Genomic DNA, 25,671 nt, shown 5'->3' on the forward strand with positions numbered 1-25,671 from the left:
CTTTGTTCATATGAGAGTGATCTCTACTTGTTTTACAAGCCTAAACTAATGTATAATAACGTTTATTTTACTATACTACTTTTTGTCTTACAGGTCAAAATCGTACTCTTTTATTTGAGAGTGAGTGTTAAGTTTGATGTTTTTAGTGCTATCTTCCGTGGAGGTCAAGGGTTTTTTGTTTTTTTGTTTTTGTTTCTTGAGTGGTGCTTTGTATGTGCTGACGGGGTTATGTTTTGTGGAGTTTGCTTTTAGCACATTGCTTGTCCCAGCTGCTTCTTTTTACACATTTGTTTCCATCCCAAGCTGCTGATTTAGAATTTCCTCCAGGGCTGTATTAAGGAAAACAGCCCTTTTAGTTTTTGTCTGAGGCCACAGAAAGCTTTAGGCCTATTTTTATCATTATGTGTCTTATTTTTTTTCCCTTTTCTTTTCTTTCTTCATTCTTAGATTTCTGTTCCTTTATCTATTGCCCTTAATTTGTTTTGGGGGCTTTGTAACTTCTTTCATAACTGTCAGTTGCTGCTTAATTATTTTGTCCTTTATACACATTTTCCTTCATTTGCTCTTTTGTTCTTTTGTAGCCCAAAAGTATCCAATGGTCCATTTATTGCAAAAAGGTGATAATTCATTTAACCAGGAACTATTGAAAAATATGGTAAAAAGCATTAAAATGAATGATGTCTATGGACCAATGAGTCAGATTTTAGAGACCCTGAATAAATGCCCTCATTTTAAAAGACAGAGGTAAGTCTGTCTTAAATGAATGTATTGTTCCTCCAAGCAGATTCCTGTTACTGGCTTAGTAATTTGTTTGATTATTTCACGCTTAAATTAGCATAAATATTTTGTACAGAATGTAGAGACCAATGAGTAATAATATCTTCTCCGCTCCTTTTCCCTCCCTAGGAGTTTATATAGAGAAATACTATTTCTCTCGCTTGTGGCACTGGGAAGAGAAAACATTGATATAGGTAATTCAGCATAATATCTAACATGTAATATTTATAGATCATGACACTGTTTTCAAATTATTTTTATACTGATAGTCTTTATTATTTTTATATTAAATTATACTAATATTATATAATATATATTAATATTAGAAGAATTCTTTCTTTGATTTTTTAAATTTTAATGTAATAAATAGATACTTTGATACTTTGGTCACGTTAGTGATAGTAATGTTAAATGATAAAAGCTAACATTTTTTGAAGGCTTACTATGTGCCTTACACTGTAGGAAGTACTTCCCATGTATTATCCTGATAATTCTCCCCAAAGCCATATGAGATAGGTACTGTTATCGTTTCTGTGTTATTAGTGAGGCATCTGAGGATCCAAGAGGTTAAGTAACTTGAACTTGGGTTTCACCATAAATAACAGAGCCCTATTTGAACCAAGCAGTTTTATAAAATTCTTTTTTTTTTTTTTAATGTTTACTTATTTTTGAGAGAGAGACAGAGTGCAAGTGGGGGAGGGACACAGAAAGAGAGAGGAAGACACAGAATCTGAAGCAGACTCCAGGCTCTGAGCTGTTAGCACACATCCCGATTTGGGACTAGAACTAACAAAATGCGAGATCATGACCTGAGCCGAATTCAGACGCTTAACCAGCTGAGCCACCCAGGCAGCCCTTGAATCAAGCAGTTCTAAATGCCCATCCATGCTTTTGACAGTTGGGTCATATCACAAATAACATTAAGCTTGTTTCAGAAGGGATATAAGGTAGCTAAATATATATGTCAGGAGGTCCTAAACTTTTTTAACTGATCATCTCCTTCTCCCAGTTACTGTGCTTGACTTCCTTTTGGCTTCTAAGTCTCAGGAAAGGGCAGAAATAGCCCCTGACAGACAAAAAGAAGAAAGAGGTAGCTGTCAGGCATCGAGAGACTCAAGAGAGTTTTGGCGTTTTGTCTGGGAAATTCTAATGTGAATAAGTTGATGAAAATGATAATGATACATATAATTCACCTGACTTAAGTGGTATCTAACTTGGGTGCCCTACTTAATTAAACCCACTCCCGGTTAATGAGAGAGTATGCAACAGGCCATACCTTTTAGGTGATTGTATACTATCTTAACAAAATATATCTAGTTATTTAGTGCTAGTCAACACTTCAGTTGACTTTTAGAGTGCCCATGACGTTTGCCACAGATATTTATTAGTCTCATCAGAGTCATATACATACATATATCATTCATACATGTATCATACATATGTATATCATATGTATAGTAAGGTTAGACCCTATTACAGGCTACTCAGCCAGACCTTAGGGAACATGAATAGAGAACAAGAGTACTCCCTGTGGTGCTGGCTTCCCAACAAGTTCACTAAAGGATGGGAAAGAGCAGGAATTAGTGAGTGAAGTTGAGGGCTTAGAGCAGCCATCCCTAACTGGGTCGCTCAAGAGGTTATCACGTGCCATCTCACCAAAGGTGACTCATATCATTGGGAATTGTCTGCTTTGATGCCAGGAGAGAAGTTGTTGAATCCAGAAGCCATGATGTGTATGGGTGAGATGGTGAGCATCTTATAGAATGGAATTATATGTTGGGGTTAAAATTTTTTTTTTGTACTCATTATCTAAAAGGATTAACCTTTATTTAGCACATTCTCCTGAAAAGCCAAATTTATTTAAAGTTTAAAGTCAATTTCCTGACCCCCTAAAATAATGCTGAGAGAGGGAAAGAGTAAAAGGCTTTTCTTTATCTCAGCAATCCGTCATTTACTTTGTTCTAGCTAAGACCAGCATTGCCTGACCCCTGCAGTGATGGTGTTCAAGTTCCTTATCTTTGTATATTACCAGCACCCCTCCCCCAACCAGAGCGAAATTTAAAAATAGACAATTTTAATCCTCCTCTAGATCTGCTTGGAGATTATTATATGGGTTTACTGGTACCTTAAAGAAATTTACCATTTCATGAATTCAAGAGCTCTTTTCCTCTGACTCTCTGTAGGATTACAGACCTGATATCAGCTTCCTTTGCCAGTTGTGTGAAGGTTTCTGGAAGCATCTGGGTTCTATGGCCTCTCTTTTATGCCCTCACTGGGGGCAAAGCTCTTCACTGTCTATATATGTTGGGTGTCCCTCAAAAAACTATCACTTTCTGTGTAGACCAGAGTTGATGCCCAAGGAAATTTTAGAACCCAAGGGGAAGGATTGGAGACTAGAGCAATAATGGGAAAGAAAAGCAAGTGTGAAACAAACATAAATGAATAAGCAATTGGTATTAGGATGAACTGATGGATGGACAATCTGGATGTTGAAGAATTAATTTATTGGAGGCTTCTGCAGAGATGTAGATTGGACTATGGGGAGAAGGTACCAAAAGTGCATTGTGACCAGGAAGGAGTGTGGAGAATGACAAGTTTGAAAATAAGGAAGGCTTCTGAGGAAATGACACTAAGTTGACAACGTAGCCAGAATACCAATGGGGGAGAAAACAAACAAACTTTAAAGTTTGTAGGAAGACCCTGAGGTGAAAGGGCTGGCATTTTTGAGTAATGGAAAGGCCAGGGAAGAGAGGGATCACAGAGAAAGGGTAGAGTGTGGGGTGAAATGAGTTTGGAAAAGCAGGCAGGAACTAGATTGTGTGGTGTCTGTAGGGTCTCCCAACTATCTTGGACTGAATTCTAAGGGCAGTGGGAAACATCTGGGGGATTTTTAAGCAGGAGAGAGACATAATAAAATATATGTTTTGCCAGGATCTGTAGTCTATGGAGAACAAATTGTGTGGGGACCCAGTAGATAGTGAAAGGGGCAATTAAGAAGCTAATGCAATAGTACAAGTGAAACTTATACAAGTGTGTTATTTTAAACAAAACCAATGTTTAAAGGACAAAGAGGGGCACCTGGCTGATCTCGGGGGTCATGAGCTCAAGCCCCCACATTGGGTGTAGAGACTACTAAAAAATAATAAATAAACTTTTAAAAAATACAGAGAGACTGGTTTGATTAGAAAGAAAATAAATCTAAAAAAAGAAAGAAAGATTTAAAAGCTAGGAATTGGAAAATTGGCCTTACACTAAAATGGCTTTTAAAAATTTTAGCTGTATAACAACAACAAAAAATTTAGCTATAAAAAAAAATGTTTAGCTATAAATCTGAGCCCAGTAGAGATCAGTGTTTGGTATCTTTGCTTGGGAAAAAAAAAAGTATGATGCAAAGAAATATAACCAGGGAACGTTGTACTCGAAAGTCACATTAAGTCATTGATTTTCCTAGTTGAAATAAGGGTGGAAAATTTGGGACAAGTTCTAATAATAATAGTAAAACTTAGAAGTAAGGACTATTTGGTGGAAAAGACTAACAGAAGTACAACTGTATTTAACCTGTAATTTTGTTTGTAAACAAATGTATGAATGTGTTGAGCTGCACTTTCCATTAGAAAGAGGAAAAGGATGAATGGATTCAAATTGCATCTAGGGAGCTTTTAGCAGAATGTTGTGAATATTTGCTTTTTAACTATGATGGTTGTGAAACATTGGAAATCATTAAAAATAAGAAATTTGACAAGTGATTCTGATGCTCAACTGGAAATTTAATAAGGTAGGAACTTCTATGTAAATACCTACATAACCTTCTACCTTAAGAAATAGAAAGGGGTGTCTGGGTGGCTCAGTTGATTAAGCGTCCAACTTTGGCTCAGGTCATGATCTCATAGTTTGTGGGTTCAAGTCCCACGTTGGGCTCTGTGCTGACAGCTCAGAGCCTGGATCCTGCTTCGGATTCTGTGTCTTCCTCTCTCTCTGCCCCTTCCATGCTCATGCTCTGTCTCTCTCTGTCTCTTGAAAAATGAGTAAACATTAAAAAAATTAAAAAAAAGAAAAAAACCGTTTCCTTTGGGGCACCTGGGTGGCTCAATCGGTTAAACCTCTGACTTCGGCTCAGGTCATGATCTCGCGGTTTGTGAGTTCAAGCCCTGCGTCAGGCTCTGTGCTGACAGCTCAGAGCCTGGAGACTGCTTTGGATTCTGTGGCTCCCTCTTTCTCTGCCCCTCCCCTGCTCATGCTCTGTCTCTCTCTGTCTCAAAAATAAATAAAACATTAAACAAAATTTTTTTTAAGAAATAGAAAAAGAAGAGCAAATTAAACCCAAAGCAAGCAGAAGAAAGGAAATAATAAATATTACAGCAGATGTCAATAAAATAGAGAAAAAATAGAAAATATAGGGGAAAACAATTTTTAAAATAGAGAAACTTATCAAAATCAAAGTTGGTTCTTTGAAAAGAGCAATAAAATTGATCTTTGGTTAGACTAAGAGAAAAAGAGAGGACTCAAATTAATGAAATGAGGAATGAAAGAGGAGATATTCCTACCACCCTTCCAGAAATAAAAAGAATGATAAGGAAGTACAATTAATAACTATATGCCTACAAATTCAGTAACCCAGATAGGCAAATTCCTACAAAGACGTAAACTACAAAACTGACTCTAGAATAGAAACCCTTACTAGAGCTGTAATAAGTAAATAGATTGAGTTAATAATCAAAAAGCTTCCCAGAAAGAAAAACCCAAGACCAGATGGTGAATTCTATCAAATGTTTAAAGAGGGATTAACACCAATTGTGATGGACTGCATATTGATGCCCTGCCCCTACTCCTATGTTAAAGCCTTAACGTGATGGTATTTGGAAGTGGGCCCTAGGGAAGTAATAACATCGTCTGGTTGGAGCCCCCACAATGGGGTAATATCCTTAAGAAGAGAGCTATCCCTCTCAGTCATGTAAGGATACAGGGAGAAGACAGCTGTTCACAGACCAGGAAGAGCGCTCTAACCAGACGCCAGATCTGCTGTTGCCTTGATCTTAGACTTCCCAGCCTCCAGAACTGTGAGAAATAAATGTTCATCATTTAAGCCACCCAGTCTATGGTATCCTGTTACAGCAGCCTGAACTAAGACATTAATCCTTCACATACTCTTACAAAAGTAGAAGAAAAAGGAGCACTTCCTAACTCATTCTGTGAAGCTAATATTATAAGACAAAGACATCACAAGAAAAGAAAACTACAGAGCAATATCCCTTATTAATATAGGTGCAAAAATCCTCAACAAAATACTGGCAAATGAAATCCAGCAACATTTAGAAAGGATTTTGTTCCATGACCAACTGGGATTTATCCCGGGAATGCAATGTTGGTTCAATACACAAAACTCAATCAATGTGATATACCATATTATTGGAATAAAAGACACAAGTTCTCTGGGGCACTTGGCTGGCTCAGTTGGTAGAACATGCAGCCCTTGATTTGGGGGTTGTGAGTTCAAGCCCCATGTTGGTTATAGAGATAAATAAAATTATTTAAAAAAAAAGACACATGTCTCAGTAGATGCAGAAAAAGCATTTGGCAAAATCAGCAAACTAGGAATAGAAGGGAATGTCCTCAACTTGATAAAGGGCATTTATGAAAAACCCCAAATTAACACCATACTCAATGGTGAAAAACAGAAAGATTTTCCCTTAAGATCAGGAACAAGACAACATTGTATTAGAAGTTCTAGCCAAAGCAGCCACGAAAGAAAAAGAAGTAAAAGGCATCCAAATTGGAAAGGAAGAAGTTAAGCTATCTCTATTCATAGATGACATGATCATATATATAGAAAATCCTAGATATTCCACACCAAAAGCAAAACAAAACAAAACCACCTAGATTGTTTGAGTTAATGCTTTCAGCAAGGTTGCAGGATAAAAGATAAAAGATACAAAACTCAGTCATATTTCTGTAACTAGCAATGCATAATCCAAAAATTGAGAGCAATTCCATGTACAGTAGCATCAAAAAGAATAAAATAATTAGGAATTTGTTCAACCAAGGAGGTGAAAGACTTGTACAATGAAAACTGCAAAACGTTGTTGAAAGAAATTAGACATAAATAAATGAAAATACATCCCATTTTCATGTACTTAGAAGACTAAAATTTTTAAGATATCAGTACTATCCAAAGCAACCTATAGATTAACGTGCAATCCCTATCAAAACCGTAATGATTTTTTTTTTTGCAAAAATAGAAAAACATATCCTCAAATTTATATGGAATCTCAGAGGGACCTCAAGTAACCAAAATCTTAGAATAGACCTGGATGACTCACACTTATTGATTTCAAAACTTACTACAAAGCTACTGTAATCTAAACGGTGTGGTACTGGCATAAAGACAGACATGTAGACCAATGGAATTGAATAGAGAGCCCAGAAATAAGCCCTCATATATATGGTCAAATGATTTTTGACAATGGGGCCAAGAACACCATTGGGGAAAGGACAGTCAATTCGACAAATGATGCTGCCAAAACTGGATATCCATATGCAAAAGAATGAAGTTGGAACCCCTTGTAAAACAAATTAACTCAAAGGGAATGCAAGCTGGTACAGCCACTCTGGAAAACAGTATGGAGGTTCCTCAAAAAAATAAAAATAGACCTACCCTACAACCCAGCAATTGCACTACTAGGCATTTATCCACGGGATACAGGTGTGCTGTTTTGAAGGAACACGTGCACCCCCATGTTTATAGCAGCACTATCAACAATAGCCAAAGTATGGAAAGAGCCCAAATGTCCATCAATGGATGAATGGATAAAGAAGATGTGGTATATATATACAACAGAGTATTATTCGGCAATCAAAAAGAATGAAATCTTGCCATTTGCAACTCTGTGGATGGAACTAGAGGGTATTATGCTAAGTGAAATTAGAGAAAGACAAATATCATATGACTTCTGAGTGAAGTCATGAGGACTTTAAGAGACAAAACAGATGAACATAAGGGAAGGGAAACAAAAATAGTATAAAAACAGGGAGGGGGACAAAACATAAGAGACTCATATATATGGAGAACAAACTGAGGGTTACTAGAGGGGTTGTGGGAAGGGGGATGGGCTAAATGGGTAAGGGGCACTAAGGAATCTACTCCTGAAATCATTGTTGCACTATACACTAATTTGGATATAAATTATAAAAAAAAAAAATTAAAATTAAAGAAAAAAACAAATTAACTCAAGATGGATTAAAGACCTAAATGTGAGATCTGAAACTATAAAACTCCTAGGAGAAAACAGGGCAAAATCATTCATGACATTAGATTTGGCAGTGCTTTCTTGGATATGACACCAGAGGCCCAAGCAACAGAAGAAAAAATACAAAAATTGGAATTCATGAAAATTTAAAATTTTGTGCATTAAAAGGTATCAGGAATGTAAAAAGGCAACCCATAGAATGGAAGAAAATAATATCCAGAATAGATTTGAAAAATTTCTAAAACACAACGACAACAAAAAGCCAATTAAAAATGGGCAAGGACTTGAATAGACATTTCTCCAAAGAAGATATATAGGTGGCCAATAAGCACAAGAAAAGATGCTCAACATCATTAATTATTAGGGAAATACAAATCAAATCTATAGTGAGATTCCACCTCACACCATTAGGCTGGCTATTGTCCCCCCCCCCCCCCCCAACAAAAACAAAAACAAAAAATAACAAGTGTTGGTGAAGATACAGAAAATTGGAACTTTTATACATTATTATTGGGAATGTAAAATGGTACAGCTGCTGTGGAAAACAGTATGGCAGTCCCTTCAAAAAATTAAAAATGGACTTAAAAGCAGGGTCTGCGGGAGAGATTTTTACATCCATGTTCATAGCAGCATTATTCATAATAGCTAAAGTGTGGAAACAACCCATGTGTCCATTGAAGGATGAATGAGTAAGCAAAATGTGGTCTCTGCATGCAATGGAATATTATTCCTCCTTAAAAAAGAAGTTAATTCTGGCACATACTATAACTTGGACGAACCTCGAGGACATTATGTACATGAAATAAGCCAATCACAAAAAGACAAATACTGTACAATTCCTCTTATGAGTCACTTACTAGAGTAGTCAAAAATCATACAGACAGAAGTAGAACGATAGTTGACAGGAGTTGGGGCAGGGGGCAACGGAATCAATGTTTAATGGGTATCGGGTTTCAGTTTCACAAGAGGGAAGAGAGTTGAGGTGGATGGTGGTGATGGCTGCACGTTATGAATGTACATAATACCACTGACCTACAAGATGGTTAAGATAGTAACTTTTGTATGTATTTTACCATAATCTTTAAATTTGGGAAAAAGAATTTTAAAAGGAAGCCATCTTAAAACTTTAAAATTCGTTGGTCTGTGTAATCTAGCTCTAAAATGCTGAGAGCTTTGAGGTCCTTGTCTGAGCTCTGAAATTCTGTATTTCTTTAGTTGGCAGAAATGACCTAGAGATGCCTTCTTGGCCTCTAATTTTTTAGTTCTGTGATATTTTAAAATCTTGATTGTTGTTAATATCGAGTATAAATTGCTAAATGCCCTCATTTCTTTATGAATTTTTACAGATGCATTTGATAAAGAATACAAGATGGCATACGATCGCCTCACACCTAGTCAAGTCAAGAGTACACACAACTGTGATCGACCACCAAGTACAGGGGTGATGGAATGTCGAAAAACCTTTGGAGAACCTTATCTTTAAGATATGCACGTGCGTGTATACTTTCAATATGTATTGTATAGTCAGTGTATAAAATAATACTTGGAGATTCTAAACTCTTTCTCTTCGATTTTTGAAAATGCATTTGTAAATGGTTCAGAAAGCCCAGATAACTCATGTACAGAATGTTCTAAGAAGAGAAGAGTGACAAGTGAAGAGAGAGCCATTTTGTTTCTCATCTCTTTGTTTTTTTTTTTTCTTTACTTCTCCTGTAACCAGTAATTAAGTATTTTTGTGACAAGGAAATCCCTAGACAAAATTACTTCTCAAAATAAGACACCTGTTTTGTGGTTTCTCTTGGAAGAAACATGTTGAAAAAATCATGTATGGAACTTAACCAAATGTAAGATCAAAGTATTTCCTGTTTTCATAGACTATTCAAATGTTTTGACCATGAAGTTGTATTATACATATTTTAAATTGTTTATAGTAAGTTGATATTTTTTTAATTTTTAAACTTAATATAGCAAACAAAATGAACTGAAACTTACGAAGCAAGCAATTAAGTGCTTATTTTCCTTGTCTGCTGCTATTTGAAGTAATTAGTACAGCTGCAGATCTCTATATGTATAGCTATCTATATCTATCTATCTATATATATATATATATTTTATTACTTGGGAGAATGATTCAAAACTGTCAGCGCTAGTGTCAGTGTTGTGCTAGGATTGCATGTTAGTACCGCTAAGCCTGACTGCAGTGAGTGGATGAAAGCCAGGGTGCGCACTGCCCAGACTGACTCATTGAGCCTTGTCGAAGGAGAGCCGGGGAGGTTCCAAGTCTGCTTCTGCAAAATCAGGTTCAGTATACCATGACTGAAAATGTTCTCTGTTGCTAACAGATACAGACAGTACACAGGGATAGCTTACAAAGCCAAAAATCAATTTAGATTTTAATATTCTATACGAACACTTGTGTTGGGAAATATGTCAGACAATTTATTCCAGATTTTACCCTTATTTTAATATCTAAAATGTGGCATATGATGCAGATTGTATCATATTTATCTGGAATATGACCTATTGGAGTATTCTGTTCATATTATATATATATATAAATAAATATTCAAGATATTTTTTCAAAAATAGAAAAATAATAACTCTCTAAAAGTACAGCCAGATAGAATTTCCCATATTGAGGAACTTGGCTTTTTCAATAAGCCTTCAGAATCTGAAGTTTATGGAATCTAAAATCCAGAAATACCCAGAAATCAGACAATAAATTGAACGTTTAAACACCATGGGTATTAGAAAGACTCTTAAAAAGTATTTTTAGTCCCATTATTTCAAATATCGCTTTCTTTGGTAATTTCTGATAAAAAGTATTCTTTGGCTATTAGAGTTATTTATAGATTTCCAGTATGTGTGTGTGCGTGGTTGCACACATTGTCATGAAGGAAAGAATTCTCTAGACAGTTTCATTGAAGAAAAATGTGGATGGTTCCAAATCTGGTGTGTAAGCCAGTAGAGCCCAGGACACTTGTCCTGGGGATATCTGAGACTTAGAATCAGTTTAGCTGCGCAAAAACTACCTTGTGAGTTCACACCATTAGTGAATAGCATCAAGCTGAAACATTTCACAGCTTTCTACCCTGGGAAGTAATGGGGAGAGTTTAAAAAATGTGAAATTTTAGTTCGAATTAGTTTGGGACTGACCTTGCTTACTTGAAAAACCTGGTGCTATGCACATTTATATGCCTTTCCTTTGTAAATACAACTCCAGTCTCCTTCACTCTTCGTATCCGAGTTTCACATCCTAAAGGAGTCTTTTGTTCCCTACATCGCTTGATAATTGTCAACCGAGAGAAACATTTGATAGGTGAGTCTTTTGGCATTGGCAGCAAATATCCCTCCAAATAGGGTTCTGGGGTTCTATTCTGTTTTTGTGTCCTGGGGTTTTGTTTCCCTTATAAGAACAGCTTTCGCTGTTGTTTAACTTGTCTTTAACACAAACTGTATGTAAGAATTATCGTTTATTGATTTCAAGTACCTAACCAGAAAAAAAATGAGGTAAAGCCCATTCATTATGGTTCAAACTCATATGGGGAAAGGTGAGTATAGTTTTTATCTCCTCCCATACACGCAGAGTTTTTGTTCTGTTTTTCATTGGGTTTTATTTCCTCTACTTTTAATTCCCAGGGAATATTATTTGTGCAAATTTAGTCTTTAAAAATAAAACCAAAAACATGAGTAGAAAGTAGTAATCCCTGCTCAAAAGAAAATTAAAATCTAGATCATCCTTTAAAATAACTCTATACAAACTTCTCTTCAATTTTCTCTCTGTTGAAGATACATTTTGAAGAATCATGGCCAACCAATCTTGTTGGAGAGAAATACACTTTTGCTACATTATCTGTCTCTTGTTTTCTTACTCTTAGTTTTGTTTACATGTTTAATAGTTGAAAATAAACCCTGCTGTGTCCTGGTATGACTTGTTCCTACTTCCTCTCATGGTGTTAATGTCATACATTTGTATTTTGTATCTTATTTCAGTATTCCGCTTTTTCTTCCTACTGTCAGATGGGGAATTATGCAGCCTGTTCATATTCTGATTTTTGTCTTTTCTCCCCCTGATTTTTTTCTGGGGCGGGGGGACGGCGTGAGGTTGTGATAAATCCCTAAAACTACCAGCTTATTTTGTTTTAAGGTTTTCTAAGATGTTTATACATTTTTGTATATAGAGAAATGGCCCCTGAAAATGTTGGTTCAGCATTTTTAGTGATAAATACTTATTTTATTTTATGCTGGTCATTACCATGATGCTTATTGAAACTAGCAAGTGTTAGCCTGCTGTATAGAGAAGCTGTTACAGTGTATTTCTAAATACGTTTTAAGTATATGGTTAGAAAATACCCGTTTGTATGGTAACGTGAGGTAGCCCAGTTTTAGTTTTATTTTTCCCACTAGAACTTGAAAGCTGCTATTAGGCGCTTTATTTCAGAGCAGAAAGGGAAAGAACAGGCTGCCTCTTTAAGAGGGCCCTTGGCCCCTTTGTGTGGTAGAGTTGGTGTGCTCCGTCTTTCCTGTTTGGATACAAGACCAAGTTTTATTTCAGAACTGAACCACTAGCAGTTGCATACCAGTTTACCTTAATATTCTCAGGCTTATTATCTTCTTATCCCTTCACACTAGCCTCTTCCTCTGGCCTCAAAGCAAGTGCATTTGCTGGCTTAATTATTGTCGTTTACAAAATGAGCAGTGCACAAATTAGTATAGGAGTTTGTCTCTCACTCAGGTGTGTGTGCATGTGCTTATCCTCTGAGATGGTAGCAGACCCTCCTGATGAAGTCTCTGCGGCCTTCCCACAGTTGCTGTCGTTTGCATGGCTCCCTCCTTTTGTCTGTAAAGATTTTTTTCAAACATTGTGCTGTGATAGAGCCACTGGAGCAACTGACAGAATTTTCTGTAAATGAAATTCTCCAGGCTTTGCCTGCTCATCACAGTGAAGACCTAAAGCTTGCCTTTGGTTGCGAAGGCAACCATATTGTCTTAGGCCAGGGTGGCCTGCTTGGCTCCGGTACCCCCCACTCCCCACCCACACCAGGCAAAGACAGCCGTGATCATGAGCCCTCTCTGCACCTTCCACAGTGACCAGTCCCAAAACACATCGCAGGTGGCACCTATGGAGGGACCCTCCCACAAAAAAAGGAATCAGATCCCCAGGGTATTCTTTGGCACAGAAGGCCAGCCAGTTCTTCAAATGTATCTACCAGGCTGTGCCCTACACACTAAATTCCAGTTCCTGACCTCTTTGGTATCAGTCTTTAAAGAAATGATCATTATGATATGGACAACGGTGTCCTAAAGGGCCAAGCCTATAATTTGATGAAAACATTTTCAGATCTATTGATGAAAGTAACCATTTAACCATGTATAGTAACCATTTAAACATAACACCATTTTTCAAAAATTTGGAAGGAATCTTTTCTTAGTACTATATAGAAACTTAACCCATTAAATTAGGAAGACCCTCACATTTTTAGAAATTTGACCCAAACCCATTACCAGGGTCAACAAGGAAATGGAACCTCCAGAGGGAGGGAGCAGTCGTCTCTGCAGCCACTGTCTTCCAGCTGAGATACCCAGCTGGGACACTTCAGACTTCCTGGGCTGAATGAGTGATCTAGTATGTGTCCCTTGTAACTCAGTAGATCATTTTGCCTACCAAATGAGAGGGCCGTATCACCATTATCTTGACATTTTAAGATGACTCTTTTTATCCTACAACAGCATAATTCTAATAAACTATAGGCTTATAAATATGACAAAAATTTTAATTTCCAAGCATAACAAATTGATCTTATAAAAGTTACATAAGTTTTCCATCTCCCTGAAACCTCCTTTCTCCTGCCCACCCCAGTGACTTCTTACTCATCCATCAAGACCCAGCTTTCATTTTACTTGACCCTTACTGTCATAGTGTGAACTGATCAGATCATCCCTTCTAAGCAAAGAGAAATGCCAAAAATCCAGCAAGCTAATCAGAAAAAGAATGTTAGATCATTAGAGTTGACTCTAATCATGAAATGACTGTCCAACACATTTTCATGACAAAATGTTCCACTGTCCATCACTCCTTATCAGTCATTCTGGGGAAGGCATCAGATCCCACACTCCCAGGTGATGCCCCTGAAGCTAGCTGGAATTAGACACAGATGTCCAGAGTTTGGGCATTGGGGTCACCCTTCTGTAGGCATTGTTCTCTCCTGTTCCTAGGCCATGGCATATGGAGACTGGGCAAATGCAGCAGCAACAGCAATGAGGATAAGTAAGAAAATGGAATGTGAACATGATTCCATATTCTTCTTCTTGAGCATTCTGACCCAGTGACCTAAAGATACAGGTGAACTCATCCATGTTCGTAAAATAAAATACCATGGGGACTCACAATTTATTGAAATTTAATAAAAGTCATTTCCAAAGAATGTGACTCCTGGGGTAGTGAGGCCATTAATTAATCAGCCCATCTTAAGAGATGGATTATGGACTAAAGTATTTTCAGTACAGCCCTTCAACACCAAAATGTTTGATTTTTTTTTTTCCACATCACATCTGTCCTGTTATATTCCAGTCTGAATCCTCTCACGTTTGTAATTAAAGCCATATTTGCCATCATTATCTATAGTCACCTGAGCTCCTTTTGCTCTGAAACCAGGAACACGGAACTGCTTCATTTCTAATGGTCCCCTAACTGAGTGCTAGTAAAAGCAGCAAGCAGTGGTATTTAACATACAAGCACTTCGAATTGCACAAGCACTGCTTCAATAACCACACAATTTTTAAAAACACAGAAGTCCTTTACACTAGCTATTAGAAGTAGTATTACTCTTTTTCTCACTGTGTTGTCGTTATGTTAAGCATTTTTGGAATTTCTCCTTTGTAATTGCCTTAAGAGCCACATGTAAGCCACACGGGAAATCAATCTGGCTTTATCATCCAATGTAGGTTGGCATACAGAAGTAGCATTACCCCACAAGATCTCTTACTTTATATAGCAGACTTGGCCCTACTGATTTTGGACTCTTTTTAAAATCACTCCCCTGGGGCGCCTGGGTGGCTCAGTTGGTTGAGCGTCCAACTTCGGCTCAGGTCATGATCTCACAGTTTGTGGGTTCGAGCCCCGCTTCGGGCTCTGTGCTGATGGCTCGGAGCCTGGAGCCTGCTTCGGATTCTGTGTCTCCCTCTCTCTCTGCCCCTCCCCTGCTCGTGCTCTGTCTCTCTCTGTCTCAAAAATAAATAAAACATTTTAAAAAATCAAATCAAATCAAATCAAATCAAATCACTCCCCTTCTGACTCACTAGTAGCATTTGTCACTGTTAGGTGAGAATATGCTGGAGGAGCAAAGTCAGGACAACTTTGTATGACTGTCTAATCCCCCAAGGCGACCACTTGATGGAGACAACACTAATTTGGATTTTCTAGTAAGTACATATTTTTAAATAGCCCTCCCTAATATCCCACCCCCCTTCTGGTACAACGGCGAATTATACATTTTCATTTGGGGGGCTACTTATTTTAATTTCACGTTTCAGAAATGCAAAAGAAGAGCTAAGGGAGTCTTTTTAAGCTATCAAATATCAGTACACATTTTACTGGGCTACAGTGTGTAATGATCATTGATTCCTGTTATACTTTTTTTTTTTCCGAGTCTTAGCTCCTTAAACCCACCAATAACTGGACGTGTAACGTTTACAAACCTGGTAGAACCTCATGTTTTAAACAGAAAAAGAGAGGATGGCAAGTTGCAGTGTGTGCTTGGGACAGGGGCCAAAGGGTGGGGTGTAGACCACATCTGTGTCTTTGGATCAGCAGCCTTTCAGGAACGATCAGGGAACTGTGAGTATAGGGGCTTGTCCTGCTACTGTGCCTGTCCCAGCCCTCACCCCCAAATGATCCCTCATTCCGAAAACCCTCTGGCTCCAGAGGTCCTTCTACTGGCCTCCACGTGATAGCTGCCAACATCAGGCAGGGGTAAAAACGCCATCCCTCCAGAGGTGAGACAATCCACAACGAGCTGCGGGTGTTTCCAAGGCTAACATTCAGTCCCCGATCACATTCCCATCAGTGGCTCTTTGCCACTCTGGTCTCTTTCATGGACCATGTTCATTCTTTTGTTAATGTAACAAGAAGTATGGTAGCTTCTGGCGTGGTTTTCTGATCCACGTCCATTGTGAGCAACAGTGACTCTGCCTCAGACAGATACAGGACAGGAAATGATTCGATCTTCTAACATCACACTGATTATCAGGAATACAAAGTAAAGGAGGAACATTGTGAAGCCCAGGATCTTGTTCATTCTCCATTTGCATGATGCAATTGAAGAGATCACAAACAGGAGCATGAGAAAAAGCAAAACAATTGCACAAAACAAGCCGTTGCTGCTGACTGGAACAGGCTGTAATCCATTGATAAGAGAGAACAGCAACCAAGGGACAGGCAGGCTGCAAGATTGAAGAAACAATGTGAATATTCTGAATGCACTAATCCCTTAAACATAAACAGTATTTTACAATTTACAAAGCACTTATTTTTCCACACACACAAGAAAGCTTATGAAATAGAGCAGAAAATAATAGCCCCATTTCACAGATGAGGAAACGAAGTTCATGGAAATTGAATTACGTGCCCAAGGTCTCACAGCTAATAACAAGGAGTTCTATATTAAAACTGAAATTTTCAGGGTCTGAGTGGGTATTTTTTTCTTTATAATTCATGACTTTCCTATGAGTAACCCAGGTGAGCTGATGTGTGACTCTTCCATCTGTAAATTTTTGCCATCAGTCCTAGCTCAGGCTAACGTGTCTTTACATTTAAATTAGCCTGAGCTAGGACTTACCATAAAAATTTAGAAAAATCAAAGCCACCACCCAAATCCAGGATACGCCTGGGGAAATGAAAATAGCCCAGAGGTTGGGCTCTGACAAAGTTGGGAGGAGGGGGCAAGAGAATGGGTACAGGAGGATGCGGCATTTGCTTGTTTAGACAAAATGCTTTTAGAGCCTCTGAGCTGGCAGGATCCCAAACACAAAGGAGCAGAAGTATCAGCGAGTGAGATTGAGTCATTGCTCCTTCCAACCCCACTTCCACCACCTTGGAGGTCAGTGAGCAGAGCATCTGACTGAATTTGGGAATGAAATTTAAAGGACTTTGTTTTTCGATTCATCTATAAATTCTAGTCAGTTACATTTCAGACAGCATTTTTGTTCTGTTATCCCCTCAGGCTGTGATGAACGAAGGGAGGACACTTTGATGCCTAGTAGAAACTAATAACATAAATGCCCTTTTATTCCATGTATAAATAATGAAACATAAAACCAACAAACAGAGCCAACACCGTGTTTTCCAGTCATTCTTAATATGCCTTGGAAAGCAACTTTGCCACTCACCCCACGGTGATATCAAATATGTTACTGCCCACAGAGCTGGACACAGCCATGTCTCCCAGGCCTTTCCGAGCGACAATCACACTGGTGATGAGGTCAGGAATGGACGTGCCTGCTGCTAGGATCGTCAAACCCATGATCTCTTCTGAAATCCCTATTGTTTCACCAACCTGGTAAAAAGTAACAGCGATGATAAGCCATGGCGACAGCAAAAGGAAAAATCTGAAGCTCTTCAAAGCATCAACCACATGCTACTTTGTGCAAACCCAACACTTTTCCGGAGAGCTCAGCATACTCCCACGGCCTCGGAGGGAGGGTATGGTGAACCGACAGCTGGGGAGATGGGCCACGGAGAGAAGGAGCAGGGCCCCTCCTCAAGGCTGCAGGGAATGATGCAGCTCCTTTCTGGAGTACACGTCTCTCCCTGATACCAGCTGTCACTGATATTCCAGCTATAACACCTGCACCTTCTCAGAACTGCTCCTCCGAACACCTGTTCGTGTCACGTTTCCATCTCCAGAACCACGGACACCTGCTATGTGACAGTTAGAGGCTGGAGATAGAAGTATGGGCACCACAACACTGCCCCTACCCTCAGCCTACTGAAAGAAAAACCTCGTGAACAACAATTACAGGTAGAACAGGAAAGCAATGGGCACTCAGAGGAAGACTCACTGGATGCCAGAGACAAGGCAAAATTGAGCTTGCTCTCGCAAGTGTGTCCAACATCGCCAGGTGGGGAGGAGCAGGGCATCCATGACAGAGAAAGCCTGGAGTAAGGCTAATAAGCAATGGTCAGTTGGGTCAGACTGTGAAGGGCCTTCTATGTGAGGCTACAGCATGAACATTAAGACAGAAGAGCCACACTTGAAAACACTACACTCACTGGAAGAAAAAAGGCAACTTTGACCCTTCGTAAACAATCTAGAAACTACAAAGTCACTTGAGCCTCACCATTCCCTGGGTACTGGCCATTGACCCTGAAGGTAAAAATTGTCCTTGGGCCCTGCTGACGTTGGATATAGTTCCTGCTGTTCACTCACCTGATGAGCCCACCAGACCATGAGGTATGAGAAAATGGCTATCCACACGATGGATCCCAGGAAGGTGATAACAAAAAACTTCCTAGACTCCTATTTGCAAGTTTGAAAAGGAAGAGAAATAAGTTGCAGATGCTAAAGGTCATTGGCCCTTCTGAGGGAGCCCCAGAATCAGGGACGGGATCTGCTGAGTGAGTGATGGAGAGGATCTGGGGATGTGTCAGCTGAGATCTGGATCTCCAGTGAGGACCCTTGGATGGTGGCCTGCAGGGGAGTCCAGCCAGCAGGGCATTCAGCAGTCACCAAACTGAAGAGGACTGTTTGCTTGCCCTAGAGCCAGGCTTGCCTAGGTGTTTGGTTTGGTATCTGTCACCTCCCCCCTACCCCACCCATCTCTGGACCTAGAGACAGTGTATGGATGGCCTTTGGGTAGGGTATGTTAGCACTTTCCCTATAAATGAGAATACTGGGTAGAAACAGTACTTTCCCCCTAGGTTTTCAGAATATCCCTGGAAATACAGGGGCGGAGTGGGGGCATCTTGGCATCATTCCCATATTAAAATCGAGAAACTGAGAATAGGAGTTGAGGGACCAGATCACATGCTTATAGTGATGGAAATAAGCATGTCTTAGGGCCTCCCAAGCCCACCGGTATGTCCCCATAGGTGCATTGCCCCATCTGGAGCTACAAGTTGCATCTCAGATACTCTCTGTGGTTGAGCCCTGCCAAGCTGGTTTGCCCTGTCTTCTCACTTCTTGAGCGGGAGTGCCTAGAGACTCCACAGATTCCCTGGGGTACAGCTGGGCAAACTCACCAGCCTCCGGACATCAGGCACCGTCAACCACAGTGGGAACACAATGGGCAGGAGGAAGAGGTAAATGGCTTGCTTCTGCCTGGTGTCAGGCCACTCCAGGGACAAAGGCTCCTCATTTGCCTCCTCTTCTTCCTCATCGTCCTCATCTTCCTCATCGTCCTCGTCTTCCTCATCGTCCTCCTCTTCCTCTTCGTCCTCCTCTTCATCTTTACTGTCACCTCCATCACCTCCCCCTTCACCATCTGTACCTTTCTCGTCACTTTTGGCTTCACCTTGACTCTCAGCATTGAATTCCTGCTCTTCATTTTCACCTTCATCAGCTTTCATTTCACCCTCTTCTGCTTGGAGTTCACCTTCACCTCCACCTTCATCAGCTTTCATTTCACCCTCTTCTGCTTGGAGTTCACCTTCACCTCCACCTTCATCAGCTTTCATTTCACCCTCTTCTGCTTGGAGTTCACCTTCACCTCCACCTTCATCAGCTTTCATTTCACCCTCTTCTGCTTGGAGTTCACCTTCACCTCCACCTTCATCAGCTTTCATGTCCTCATCTTCTGCTTGGAGTTCACTGCCATGTTCACCTTCTTCTCCTTCTGCTTCAATTTCACCTTCACCTTCCAGTTGAGTCTCACCTCCACCTTGCTCTCCATTTTTGCCTTCACCAGGAGCTTCACCCTCTTCAGCTACTATTTCACCTGTGCTCTCAGCTCCAGCCACATCTCCTCCCTGCAGTCCAAAGCCACCAAATTAATGTGTAATAACTGCTGGGTTTGTTTTCCCTCCCACTTTTCCCCCACTTTGTTGTTGTTGCTGTTCTCAGAATGGATCTAAAAACTTGAGTAGGAGGAGAAATCATTCAGCAAAAGTCCTCCACAACCACAACAGTGGTTGTCCTTTCTTTATTTGATTATTTTCAGGGATGGAAAACTCACCACCTAAGGCACCCTCTGTATCTTGGCAACTCTGATTAGAGTCCATATTTGTAACAAGGTTCTACTCTCTGTGCATAGGTTGACTCTTTGGAGCCACACAGAACAAAGCTAATCACTCTTTCATGAAGCAGCTCTTTTCCCTGAGTTAAAGATTCCCAGTCCCTTCCTTTATTCCATGCTATGGCCTGGAGCCTCCTCCCCATCTTGGTGAACTCATTCTAGTTAGATTATACCCCATGAGGAAGCTTTGAAGACTGAAACAGAACACCACACATAATAGGATTGGACCACAGAATGGAATAAGATTATCACTTCCCTCTCTTAGATACCTACTTCCATTAATGTTGCCTAATATTGCATATCTTTTGGTGGTTACATTGCTGAGCCTACTAAAACTTCTAAATTGTTATATTACCTTATGAATGTAAAACTATGATGGTAATACCTATTTACTGGGGGGTTTTATGTGCCAGGCACTATGTTAAGTGGCTTCAATAATAATAGCTAGCACTTACTGTGTCTCATGAGTCAATTAACTTATGATATAGATAGAATTAAACCCATCTGACAGATGGAGAAACTAGGGTACAGAATAGTTAAATAACTTGCCTGTGGTCCACACAGTGGTCCACATGGTGTAAGTGATAAAGTTGGGATTTGTCATATGGATAGTCCAGCTCTTGGCCTCTTAACCACCAAGCTACCCTTCTTCGCAAATGCCAGGGCTGAATGAGATCTTTGGTTCTCCGTTGGGGAGCTTAGTATAAATACTAATTTTCAAAATAAGTTAATAAAATAAAAGAAATCCAGATGTCCTGGCCCCTCCTGGACCAACTGAATTAGAATCTCTGTGATGAGAACTAAGCCAAGAATCTATTTTAACATGCTCACAAGTGCTCCTAATAGATGCATTTGCAGACCAGTGTTTGGGAACCAAACACTGTGACTCCATGCACTCTAAAAGGCATTGATTCTGAGTGTCCTCAGATTAGGCGCCCAACTAACCTATAGCAACATGCCTGGCCTGTCCCTTGAGCAAGTGACCTGCGCTGTGTGCTCATAGAGTAGGTCATCTGTAACGAAGTTCACACAGCCAACCCCAAGGGATACTCAGTGATTCTCAACTCCACTGCATATTCAGATCACCTGAGGGTTTTAAAAACATTCATACCCACCCCAGATACTCTAGCTTAATGGTCGAGAGTGCATTTTTTTTTTATGTTTAATGTTTTTTATTTATTCTTGAGAGAAAGAGAGACAGAGCATGAGCCAGGGAGGGGCACAGCAAGAGAGGGACACAGAATCTGAAGCAGACTCTAGGCTCTGAGCTGTCAGCACAGAGCCCGACACAGGGCTCGAACCCACGAGCTGTGAGATCATGACCTGAGCCGAAGTCGGATGCTCAACCGACTGAGCCACCTAGGTGCCCCTGAAATACTTCCTGCCCTCCCTCCCCCAACCCCATCAGGAGAGAAGGCTTACTGGGGGAGATGACAAGTCATTTAAATCCATAGGTGTGGGAGTGTCTGCCCAGCCTGCGCCCTTTTCTCTGAGAACTGTCACCCCTAACACCCTCTGAATGGGTGACTCCATTCTTCTGTGTTGGAGTCAGAGCACCCAGCACTCCCTGTCACAGCTTAGACACAGGCTGGATCCCTGACCTGTGACCTGGTTTAAACAGATTCTCTCTTCTGAGACTGGGAGCCGGTCATCGGTTGACCCCCATAATGGACTGGGGCCTAGAGTGGTGCTATGTGTGCTAATAAGAAAGCAAATGCGGGGCACCTGGGTGGCTCAGTCGGTTAAGCACCCGACTTCGGCTCAGTTCGTGATTTCACGGTTCATGAGTTCAAACCCCACATCAGGCTCCGAGCCTGGTTGGGATTCTCTCTCTCTCCCTCTCTCTCTGCCCCTCCCCACTCGCACTCTCTCTCTCTTCCCAAAATAAATAAAAATTGAGAGGAAAAAAAGTCTGCACACAGGGAAGGGAACATGAGGGAGCAAAGACAGACAGTGAGAAGCCACCAGGGTCACAGCTGCCTGCTTAGAGCTGGGGGCAGTTCTTTGTGAAATGGAGCTTCGCTTCTGGCCCTGGGATTCCAGGAGATCTCTCTGTCTCCTCTTAATCCCTTGTACTTGAGCTGGCTGTAGTGGGTCTACTCAGGACACTCATGATACCATCAAGAGGTCTTAGACACTAAACCCAAAGTTGCTGGCTTAAGGATGAGGTATAATTGACTATTTCTGGGTGGCAAACTAAAAAAACAAACAGGGATGGAACCTGCATACTAAATGCAAGTCTATCACTGACCATCATCGACTCCCTTTCTGACTGGGCTGCTGGCCCCACACCCTCACTGTCATCTCTGAACCCTTACTGAGCACAGCCGCGTGTGCCAGGCACCGCACTTCTCTCTGTGGGACAGACAGTTCAGGAGTGCATCCTACCCTCAGGAACTTCACTCAGCAGCGAGCTGAAGGAAGAGAGACTCCTAAATGGAGTGCGGGGAAGGCAGTGATAAGAGCCCTGGGACAGGGACAAAGCACATGGGCATTTATTCATCAGATGGGGGTGGGGGATCAGGGAAGCTTGAGGGCAATGGAGGCATTTACAGTGGCCTGGAGAGGTGGGTGAGGGGATACATGCAGGTGGGGGGATACAGGACAGGGAGGAAACCAAGGTCCGGAAGAGCACGGAGACATGAGTCCAGTGTAGCTGGAGCGTGGTGGAAGAAGAGGCTGTGTGGCTGTAAAGGCAGCGGCAAGCCCTGTAGACAAACCTCAGGGGGTTCCAAGGCATGGAGCTACGCTTTGAGCTGCCTGGTCTTACTGCCCCCTAGTTTCTGACAGACCCCCTAACAGTTATTCCTTATGTTCTCCTAGCACGTGACCCGTGGCGGCACATTCTCGTGTGCATATATCGCACTCACACTAAGGTGTTAACGGTGAATTAACTGGCCCCATGAGGTATTATTTGATCTTCAGAGAAAGGGCCATACTTACTTCAGAGGAATGAACCTCAAGCAGCATTTCAGACCTTCAAGAAGGAAGACTCTTTGGTCAGCAACTCCTTCCCTGGGCCTGTTCAATCCCCTCCACCTGGGAAGAGGCTCGTGCCTACCTGACTGCCAGGATCTTCCTCCTGATCTCCCTCAACATCTGGAGCAGGGGCTGGTGTGACCGTGACCGCAGGAAGCTTGGCTGACTCCTCCTCTTTAAAGGACAAACATGGAAAAGATCAGAAGAGTGTGCCAGTTTTTGAGGGCAGCTGGCAGAGCCAGTGTGAGGGGCTACAGGACACGTCCACCCCAGGGTCTCAGTAAGTTTGGGGAATTTCTTGTTGTTAGGAAAAGTAACATGATGTGATAGGAATTATTGTTGCCCTGTCCACAGAGATAGCTGCAGATAGGACAGCCAGGAGGTGGCCATCCTTGCTCCCCCTGTATTCACACATATTTCCATCCTGACCAGTGGGGCCAGGGATCCAACCTATAAAAAGCTTGGGCAACTGGGACCAAAGAGAGGGCAAAGCCCCAGCCCTCAGGGTCTGACCCTGCCCCTACCGCCTACATGGAGAGGATCCTGATGACTTCAAAGGCAGCACAGCAGTTTGGAAGCCTTGAAATAGGTGGCAGGGAAGGGAGACTCAGAAAGCCTGGAGAGCCGGGTTTAGGAGCAGACCCTCTCACTTCTTCAGACGAGTCAGTTGACCTCTCAGCCTGGGTTTCCTTGTCTATTGTATGGAAAAAGTGGCTGCCGCTGTCCCTCCTTCCGCAGGTCGCTGGGTGCATGGGGCAGGCCCGGTGTGCTGTGCAGAACCCACAGGGGCAGGAGCTTCCTCATTCCCTCCATCCCAGGTGCCACATGGATGCTGGACTTCTGCATCACCAGACCCCTGGTGTCCTTCCCTCCTGGGGTTGCTGGTCTCAGACCAATCCCTAAGAGCACTGTCCTTTTGTAGACGTGACAGGAAGAAGAAACAGAGGTCCCATGGAGTCCCATTTGGGATGAGATTTAGTGAAAAAGAAACGGGCCTTCAATAACCCCTTGGCCTGGCCTGGCCTGGCCTGGCCCATCAGAGGAGAGTGCAGAGGGGCTGTCCAGAGCCTCCCTAGGGCCAGCAGCCCAGTCAGAAAGGGAGCATACGGGAAGGAGGAGGCTAGAGTGCAGTGGCACTCAGGGCAGCACCAGACTATATCACTCCAGCTGACTGGCCCAGACAGGACGAGAGGCACGTCTCAGCCCCTGGCCAACAGGAAGGAGGAAGGTAGCATGAGGAAACCCACCAGTTTCACCATCCTCTCACCTGGTTTGTTCTCTGCATTAGCATGAGGCTTGGCTTTGGTCTCCTGATTCAAGCTCTCCTCCTCCTTATCCTTGGAGGGATGGGCTGCAAATGAGAAAGGGGAACACATCTTATCTGAGGCCCTTCAGTTACACTGGTCAGCTGAGCAACCAGAGCAGCTGAAGTGGGTGGGAAGAGGCTGGCCTGGAAGTCATGGTCTGGGTTCCGGTCCTACTCCGCATGTTCCTGCTGCCCGCTCCCAAGCTTTCGCCTTAAATTCCCTGTATGTTACTAACTGGCTGTGACCTTAGGCAAGTCATGTCCCCTCTCTGATCCTATTTCCCCTCTGGCAAGATGACATGGTTGGACTCAGAGGCAACAAATAGGATTTATTTTCTTTACGAGTTCGAATGATGGCTGTTTTGAGTGCTGGATTGAGGAGGATTCTGATCCAAGGATAGTGGAGGTTTTACCGTGATTTATTGGTGATGTCTGCAATGAGCAGGGAACGGACGAAAAATGGCAGGGAGACATTTTTGCCATCCTTGGACTGGATTATCTGTAAGGTCCTTTGTAGCTTGCTTTCTTCAATGAATTTACCAGAAGCTCTGCTATAGCTCCAGGAGCACTACTGGTGAGACTTTCTTCTCTGGTCAGAATGGGGAAATAGCCTACCACCAACCTCCCTGCCACACCATTTTGACCCTAGGTACCCGGAGCCTCCTTTCGGATCTCTATGAACACATTTTGCCAGAGGCCCAAAGAGAACTATGGACAGAATAGTGCTGCTCTGATTTCCAGGCAGGAAAACTAGGGAGGGCAATCTTTTTCAGTGTGATGATGCTCCAGGCAACATGCAAAGTTTACATGTGTAATTCAAGGTGGGAGGCACAGAGACAGGTGCAGGGGCTCCCGCGGGTCCTCACAGCTGTGTAACCTGGGAGGGTAAGGACAACGGCACAAGCGAGAAAAAAAAAGTGGCACCATGGAATCTATTCTGGAGTCCAGGCTGGCTCTCCCCCTGTGAGCGCTGGGTGACCCTGGGAAGCCTGTGTGCCCTCTCTAAGCCTCAGCGTCCCCCTCTAAAAAGGCAACATCATGATACACCGAGAGCACTGATGTGGGGGTCCGTGAGACAAAAATAAATAAAAAGGCTTTAATGCTACAATTAAATATTGCTATGTTAGCTGGGAT

At 41.7% G+C, this 25,671-nt stretch overlaps 2 protein-coding genes across 12 annotated transcripts in view; one reads left to right on the forward strand and one right to left on the reverse strand.

The window, feature by feature from the left end:
• DENND4A (DENN domain containing 4A) overlaps positions 1-11,949 on the forward strand; it is a 131,863-nt gene extending 119,914 nt beyond the window's left edge. For 3 of the 6 annotated variants that reach the window (XM_043555122.1, XM_043555126.1, XM_043555123.1), the window contains 4 exons: positions 94-120; positions 582-744; positions 907-971; positions 9,368-11,949. In XM_043555122.1, coding sequence (XP_043411057.1) covers positions 94-120; positions 582-744; positions 907-971; positions 9,368-9,504 — 392 coding nt within the window. In that variant the 3' untranslated portion in view covers positions 9,505-11,949. The remainder of the gene's footprint in view (positions 1-93; positions 121-581; positions 745-906; positions 972-9,367) is intronic. The other 3 variants (XM_043555127.1, XM_043555124.1, XM_043555125.1) reach the window with 1 other exon arrangement.
• Positions 11,950-15,519: 3,570 nt separating this feature from the next.
• Positions 15,520-25,671, reverse strand: part of SLC24A1 (solute carrier family 24 member 1) — a 39,000-nt gene continuing 28,848 nt past the window's right edge. For 3 of the 6 annotated variants that reach the window (XM_043555130.1, XM_043555131.1, XM_043555128.1), the window contains 7 exons: positions 24,499-24,582; positions 23,314-23,405; positions 19,734-19,986; positions 19,261-19,571; positions 18,449-18,538; positions 17,409-17,575; positions 15,520-16,463 (listed from right to left, as the gene is read on the reverse strand). In XM_043555130.1, the coding sequence (XP_043411065.1) occupies positions 16,214-16,463; positions 17,409-17,575; positions 18,449-18,538; positions 19,261-19,571; positions 19,734-19,986; positions 23,314-23,405; positions 24,499-24,582 (1,247 nt within the window). In that variant the 3' untranslated portion in view covers positions 15,520-16,213. Of the gene's footprint in view, positions 16,464-17,408; positions 17,576-18,448; positions 18,539-19,260; positions 19,668-19,733; positions 19,987-23,313; positions 23,406-24,498; positions 24,583-25,671 lie in introns of all 6 variants that reach the window. The other 3 variants (XM_043555129.1, XM_043555133.1, XM_043555132.1) reach the window with 3 other exon arrangements.

Source organism: Prionailurus bengalensis, chromosome B3 (assembly GCF_016509475.1).
Source record: "Prionailurus bengalensis isolate Pbe53 chromosome B3, Fcat_Pben_1.1_paternal_pri, whole genome shotgun sequence".
NCBI classification, from domain to species: domain Eukaryota; kingdom Metazoa; phylum Chordata; class Mammalia; order Carnivora; family Felidae; genus Prionailurus; species Prionailurus bengalensis.